This window comes from Juglans microcarpa x Juglans regia, chromosome 3D (assembly GCF_004785595.1).
Source record: "Juglans microcarpa x Juglans regia isolate MS1-56 chromosome 3D, Jm3101_v1.0, whole genome shotgun sequence".
NCBI classification, from domain to species: Eukaryota; Viridiplantae; Streptophyta; class Magnoliopsida; order Fagales; family Juglandaceae; genus Juglans; species Juglans microcarpa x Juglans regia.
The window spans coordinates 22,751,089-22,759,077 of record NC_054598.1 but is presented as its reverse complement, the minus strand read 5'-3'; the positions used below and the strand labels follow the sequence as shown (position 1 = coordinate 22,759,077).

Below are 7,989 nucleotides of genomic sequence, written 5' to 3'. Positions count from 1 at the left end.
AATAATTAAATATTTAATTTTTTATAATTTATAATAATAAAAATAATAATAATTATTTACGTATCTTTCTTCGTTTATTTGTTAAAGAAATTAATCTAATAATAAGAAAAATATCATTCTAACAATTTAATTTTATAAATATCTCATGATTGCTAAAGGCACACTAACATTGAAGTTGACAACTCTTAACACTTCAGTATTATTTATAGATTTATAACTATTAAAAAATCTAAAATTTTGTATTTAATTATAATTAGAGATATAATATTGAGTCGAACGGATAATCTTTAATGTAAAAGTCGTGTGCTCTTTTTTTTAAAAAAATAATAAATATATAATTTATATAAAAAATTTAATTTTTTAATGACAACCTAAAAAATAAGAGCAGTAGTTGCATAAAAAAAAAAAAAAAAAAAAAATAGCAACACATGTATAATATATAACTCCGTAACTATATTTGGCATTGCTATCGAGACGTCGTCGTTACGTCACAACTCACCTTATAAAACTTCGTCTAGCTCCTACGTTCTTCCACGCAGCTTATAGTCATTACATTTGCAAAGGAGGAAAAAAAAAAAAAAATGGAGTCCATTACTTCGCAATCCTTCTATCTACCGGTCCTAGTTGTTGCCGCCACCTTCTTCTTCATCCTTCGCCTACAAAAATGGCAAAGCAGGTCGCAGTCACAGTCACTTAGGCCACCCTCACCGCCAGGCCTCCCAATAATCGGTCACCTCCACCTCCTCACCGACATGCCCCATCACTCCTTGGCCCAGATTGCCCACAAACTCGGCCCCATCATCCACCTCCGGCTCGGCCGTGTCCCTACGGTCGTCGTCTCCTCCGCTCACCTGGCCAAGCTCGTCCTTAAAACCCACGACCACATCTTCGCCAGCCGCCCTCAGCTCATCTCGGCACAGTACCTCTCCTTCGGCTGCTCCGACGTTACTTTCTCACCCTACGGCCCCTACTGGCGGCAAGCCCGAAAGATCTGCGTCACCGAGCTGCTCAGCTCGAAACGGGTCAGCTCGTTCCAGCTCATTCGAGACGAGGAGGTGAATCGGCTGCTGAGATCCGTGTCAGCTCAGTCGGGGTCGGAAATCGACCTAGGCGAGTTGTTCTTCACATTGGCAAACGACATCCTGTGCCGGGTGGCATTCGGGAAGAGGTTCAAGGAGGAGTCGGGAGAGGGACAGAAGCGCCATCTTGTAGGGATTTTGACAGAAACACAGGCGTTGTTTGCCGGGTTTTGTTTGGGGGACTTCTTTCCCGACTGGAAGTGGGTGAACTCACTGAGTGGGTACACAACGAGATTGACCAGGAACCTAGAGGATCTGCGAGCAGTCTGCGATGAAATTATCAGAGAACACGAGGAGGAGAAGATCAAGGGTAGTAGCAGCAGTACGGCGGGGAAGGAGGACTTCGTTGATGTTCTGCTTCGGGTGCAACAACGAGACGACCTGGAGGTTCCCATTACAGATGATAATCTCAAAGCTCTTGTCCTGGTAATCTCTCGATCCCACGCTCCCAAATAAAATTCTTTTTCAGCCCATTAATGCAGATGATGAAAATTGCTAGATAGAACAAATTATTATTATTATTACTCGATTTAAATGGCACAGAAATCATGTTTATATACTATTAATTATTTACAATAAAAATAATCATTTTTTGTAGAATAAATGTATTTTCGTTTTAAGTAATTACTTTTATCACAAATAATTAAAAATATTAGTACCGTCAATTCCTCACGTTTTAGGTACTGTATAGATAATAAAAGTGTTTATCTATCATTTTATCATATATTATTATTATTATTTTTTAAAATTTTTATTATAAAATATAATTTTAAAATTTTATAATAATAATAATATTAAAAAATAATATTTTACTTAATTTTTAATTTTTATCTCTATTTATTTTATCTTAATTCACTATATAAATCGAATCTTAATTTGAGGTGACATATTAAAAAGTTAATTTCTTTTATATCTAATAGTATAAAAATAAGAAGTTATAATTATATCAATTATCTTATCTTATTATAATTTTTTTAAATTTTTATTTAAAATATAATAAATAATTTAAATTCTTAAAATTTTAAAATAAAAATAATATTATAATAATATTTTTAATTTATTATTCTTTTAAGATAAATATGAAACTGCTGATACTGACTAATCACTGTTTCGTGTTCACTTTTGACACTCAATTGTATGCATGCTACTTACCTGTCTTTTTCAACTCGTTCAATTATTTCAACCACTGTTTTGTTTTTTCCGAAAAAAAAGATAGTTATAATTATAAATGTATGAGTATTGTATAATTATTTTAAAAAATTAATAAATATAAGATTTATATAAAAATTAATAATAATTTAACAATAGATGTTATTTTTTTTAAAAAAACTGGTTGATATATGTATACTGCATTATTTTTTTACCGAAACTCGTACGTGTCTCGGGAATTGTACAGAGAAATGAAAAACCAAAATTTAAAAAAATGATGTATAGATAGATACTTCAAAGCTATTCTCTGGTTTTCCGTTTCAAATAAGTTTTCATTTTTTTTCTTTAAACCAGATATTTATGAATTTTTCAAGCTTTTCTCTCTTTTCATAAAACCAAATAAAAAATATATTTAAAAAATTTCTGGAGACCTTCAAGTTTTTCTTGAAATTTTTTAAATATTTAATAAAATATGTATATTTTAAATTTATTTTTTTCTTCTTGTGTTTTGAACATAACAAAATAATATTTTATTAAGAATTGGTTCAAAATACATGGAATAATTTTATTTGTATATTTTCCAAATAAAACAAATTATGTACTCTAAAGTTACTGAAATTAACGATTAGAATTCTAAGCTGTCAATTTTTTATAATGAAAAATATTTAAATATTAAAACCGTGAGACATGTCTTATTTGTTATTCATTGATCACGCACAACGATAAAACATTTGATCGTTTTCAATAGTTAATTTCAATATTTAGCAAATCTAAACATTTGTGTTAGTATGAAAGTATATTATTCAACTTTCATCTTAATTTATTATCCCATCTAAATTATACTAATTTACAAATTTATTTTTATAAAATCATCTGAAGTACCTACAGTCTACTTGTTCTTTCATTCTATTCTACAAAAGTCGAGAAGATAAGTAATCCTACAAAAGATCTTTCTGTTTTTTTTTTTTTTTTTTTTTTTTAACAAAACAAAATATATATATATATATATATCTTTCATTTTCAAGATTTAGTTGTTTTTGTTTAATTTGTGGCTGTAGTTCGAGTTCAGGAGGCTTTACCTAAAGAAAACATGTTTTCTTAATTTGCCAGGACATGTTTGTCGCGGGAACTGATACATCATCAGCAACACTAGAATGGACAATGACGGAACTTGCTCGACACCCCATGGTGATGAAGAAAGCTCAGGAAGAAGTTCGAAACATAGTATCCACCAGCACAGGATCAAAATTTGAAGAAAGCCATCTTCCACACCTTCATTACCTGAAAGCAGTGATAAAAGAGACGATGCGGTTACACCCACCAGTCCCTCTCCTAGTTCCTCGAGAATCCATGGAGAAATGCAACCTCGATGGCTACGAAATACCTGCGAAAACCAGGGTTCTCATCAACACTTATGCCATTGGGAGGGACCCAAAGTCGTGGGAAAATCCTCTGGAATACAACCCTGAGAGGTTCATGGATGTTGACATTGATGCCAAGGATCAGGACTTCAGGTTTCTACCATTTGGAGGAGGCAGAAGAGGCTGTCCGGGTTATTCATTTGCATTGGCCACGGTAGAGATTGCATTGGCTCGCCTATTGTGTCATTATGACTGGGCATTGCCTAAGGGAGTTGGTGCAGATGATATGGATCTTAGCGAGATTTTCGGGCTTGCGACAAGAAAAAAGACAGCTATTGTTCTTGTTCCAACAGCCAATCCGCAGTATAAGTTCAAGGGTTGATCAGGATACTTGGTGATGGTAGCGGTGTCATGATCAACTGCAGTCTGATTCTAAAATGTAAGGGATGATATTGGAGAATAAAATTAAGCTGTTGAGGAAAGTTTGGATTTGTTTCTCGGAGGAAATGTTAAATATTTTAACATGAACAATAATAATTGAATCTTTAATTTTTTATGATCTACAATATTAAAAATAATGATTATATATATTTTTTATTGTCTATTTGTTGAAGAAATTAATCTGACTATGAGAGAAGTATCACTCTAGCAGCTTAGTCTCAAAAGTGTCCCGATGGCTAGAGGTACTTTAACGTTGTAGTTGAGAACTCTCTTCAGTACTATTTATAAATCTCTGACCATCAATAAATTTAAGATTTTATATTTGACTGTGATTAGAGATATAAAGTTAATTTTATATCTTAAGCATTTTCTTATCCTATTATAACTCATTTATTAATTGATAAGTTTTCAGCTATTTCAAACTTTATCAATATGAGTGCTGTTGAGGAAAGTTTGGATTTGTTCCTTGTAGTAAATGTTCAATATTTTAACATGAACAATAATAATTAAATATTTAATTTTTTATGATCTACAATATTAAAAATAATGATTATATGTATTTTTCTTTGTCTATTTGTTGAAGAAATTAATCTGACTATGAGAGAAGAATCACTCGCCCGGTTTGTATTCGCAAGCTATCTCGACTCATTTCAACTCATCTCAACTCATCTCACTATTATTCATTACTATTCATCAACTTTAACTCACAAATCTCACTACTATTCACAACTCATCTCACTACTATTCATAACTCATCTCAACTCATCTTTGAATCCAAACGATACCTTAGTCGGGAGACACTTTAACGTTGTAATTGAGAACTCCACTCAGTACTATTTATAAATTTCTGACCATCAATAAATCTAAAACTTTGTATTTGACTGTGATTAGAGATATAAAGTTAATCTTATATCTTAGGCATTTTCTTATCCTATTATAATTCATCTATTAACTGATAAGTTTTCAGTTATTTCAAACTCTATCAATATGAGTGTGTGAGACAGAGTTTAAATAAAACTCCCACATTCTTCCACTTGGCTCATACGTCTATAAAATAATATTTTTTGTTCATGGGTTTATCATAGAAAATTAACTTACTGCCAAATTCATTTTCTAAAAACTTCATAGCTCAAAATACATTTCATGAGTTCCGTAATATCATTGTCAAACCAGCTACCAATATGAGTTATGGCGGTCCTCTGTTATATGATCAACAAATTTCCTTTCATATACCACAACACAGTAACTTAATTTAATACGATCTTTAATTGAGACAATTAAGGCTAATACTGTAATTCATTAGGTTCCAATTCAAGTCTATCGTAGGCATTATGTTGTCATCATTCATCCACATCATTCAATGTACATATAAGGTGGGAAGACTAGAAAACTAAAACAACCATAATGATGTCTTTCAATTTCTAGTAATAAAATACTCAGCATATCAATGATCTCTTTAACATAGTCGCATCATGAGTATAAGCATATGACCCATATTTTCAACATGTCCCTTACAGTATAATCATTAACACATTATTGTTATGAACATATTTGTTTTTGTACTTTCTCCTTAATACTTAAGTATTTAAATTTTCATTAAATACTTATCATTCGGAGAAAAAATATTCTGAGAAATTCTTACAATACTTTCTTAGCGATTTGGCTATAAGTCGATAATTCCAAGTCCTAAGACAAATTTCCTCAATCAGATATCATATATTGTGGCCTCAAAGCATACCACAGACTCAATCCCTATTGCACATGAAGCAGTAAGAGATTTGTCTCATACTTTTCCATAAAATAACTTTACCAGATAGTAAAATACATAACTATAACTGTATTTTCCATCATCAAAGTAATCCCACAAAATAGGGTCTGAATATCGAGTTACCTTAAGAGTATTAATTCTTCTTAAAACAACAATATAGTTTTTAATTTCTTGTAAATAATTTTGCAGTCTTTTCACAATTTTTAGGTCAAACATCCTTGAGTTACTTTGGCAACAATCAAGAATACCAACTGAAAAACTGATATTCAACCTTATACAAGTTGTGCAATCATCAGATTTATTATAACAATCATATACAAAATTTTCTTGACAACCTAGTCAATTCGAGGATATTATAAAATACTGAGCATGTCACATTTTATTTTTAAAGCATCTGTTGAACAACAATTCTTCATATAATATCTTTTAAAATTTTAGGTAATTATACTGAGACAATCTTAACAATCATCGTCTTGGTATTAAAATTTAATCTCAATTATGAATGATGTCTCATTCTTGAATTCCATTTTTAAAATTCTTTAGAGATAACTTTAATGTTATACTACAAACCATAATTCATACTTGCCAAAAATCATATACATGCATGACCATAAATACAAATATACTTCCACTTACTTACGGGTATATACATTAACAATATTTTTCTTAATTCTAAAACAATATTGGTATTATCAAGTTTCATATACCAATTTTTTAGAAAATCTGTTACCTCTTCTAAGTAATCATTTTATTCGTTTCTTGTAGATTCCAGACTTTCCCTCTACAATTATTTTCACATCTCTTTCATATAACTCTATAACATAATGAGCTAATAATGTCATAGTTATTTTTAATGAGTTCTTTCTGGTTTATTAGAATTCTCTTTCTAATCAAAACTCATTTCTAAGTGAAATCCTTAATTACAAGTCTGACTTTATATTGTTTAATATTGCCTTTAAAGTTAGGGTTTTGTCTCCATCACCCATTTACATTCAACTTTTATATATTTCAAACAATTTAGACAAAATTACAGACTTTATATTGATTCATAGATTTCATTCACTCTTTTATGCATTGGTTTTTTATAAAATCACTTATTTATATAACTTATGAAAACATATGTGAACCTTCATCTATTTTTATGACAAATTCAAATTTTGAAACTGCACCACATAACCTAACCAAAATCAAATCAAGAAAATCACATGAGATTACCTCTTCTAATGTCCACATGAAGAATTTTTCAGCAGTGTTTCTTTGATGAGATAGATGATCATTTACTTGTTGTTCCATGTTATCATTAAGATAATCATAAAATGAACTATAAGCATTTTTAAAGTACAAGAATGTATTTCACAACAATCACATCTTTAGTTTCAACACTCCCACTGATTTTGCCAACTATAAGGAATTTGACATTTCAATTTTCCTAAAATTCAAACTATGAATAGAGACAATACAACCTAAATCATTTGGATCTCCCTCAGTAATCAATAATATACCCATTGACTATTATACGATCTAACTTTCTTTCATTTAGATTGTAAAGTCTTACTTTAGATTAACTATCCATACATGTATATGTATCAAGTTCCACAACTCAAAAGTCTTTGAAACTACTTATTGTGAACACAATTTAAGATATATACCATTGTCTTTAATAATTTTACTACACATCTTTTAAAGTAATTAACAAAATAGGTCAGGGTTATGACCTGACTCATAATAACTTTTCCTGACACTCACTATTTCAATCCAATTCAATGATTTTCACCTTTCTACCTAACTGCATTTCCTTTCCATGAGAAGTACCTTAAGAATTACTAATGGTTTGAGACTTCCCATATAACAGATAGATACATCTATACCATGAAAATTATCTAGGAAAGTAATGAAATACTTATATCTATTAAACATTATAGAGAAAAGATTTACAAGCGTCTATATGCATTATCTCAAGAAACTCTCCATTCCTTTTACCATCTTTTCTTGATATGTTTGATTTGTTTTCCTTTTATGGAAACCAATACACATCCTGAGATTAGAAAATCTAAATGCGGAAAATATTTTATTTACAAATCTCTACAACTTTTCTTGGAGATATTCTTCAAACTTTTATATCACAAATTATGTTTCAAATTCTATGCCACAAATTGTAAAAATTTTTCATAAATCATTTTTTATTTGGTTC

General features: G+C 30.3%; 1 protein-coding gene across 1 annotated transcript; it reads left to right on the top strand.

Annotated features, from left to right (window-relative positions):
* Window positions 1-432: 432 nt before the first annotated feature.
* LOC121255557 (tryptamine 5-hydroxylase-like) lies at window positions 433-4,071 on the top strand. Its single transcript, XM_041155926.1, has 2 exons — window positions 433-1,505; window positions 3,339-4,071. The coding sequence occupies exons 1-2, from the start codon at window positions 582-584 to the stop codon at window positions 3,969-3,971; spliced, it is 1,557 nt and encodes a 518-aa protein (XP_041011860.1). The 5' UTR covers window positions 433-581; the 3' UTR covers window positions 3,972-4,071.
* The last annotated feature ends 3,918 nt before the right edge of the window (window positions 4,072-7,989 follow it).

Bases quoted from the DNA above. Each gene is read 5' to 3' on its own strand.
- LOC121255557 (XM_041155926.1), top strand. From the start codon at position 582: ATGGAGTCCATTACTTCGCAATCCTTCTATCTACCGGTCCTAGTTGTT. The intron at 1,506-3,338 runs GTAATCTCTCGA...TTAATTTGCCAG, and splicing joins ATCTCAAAGCTCTTGTCCTG to GACATGTTTGTCGCGGGAAC.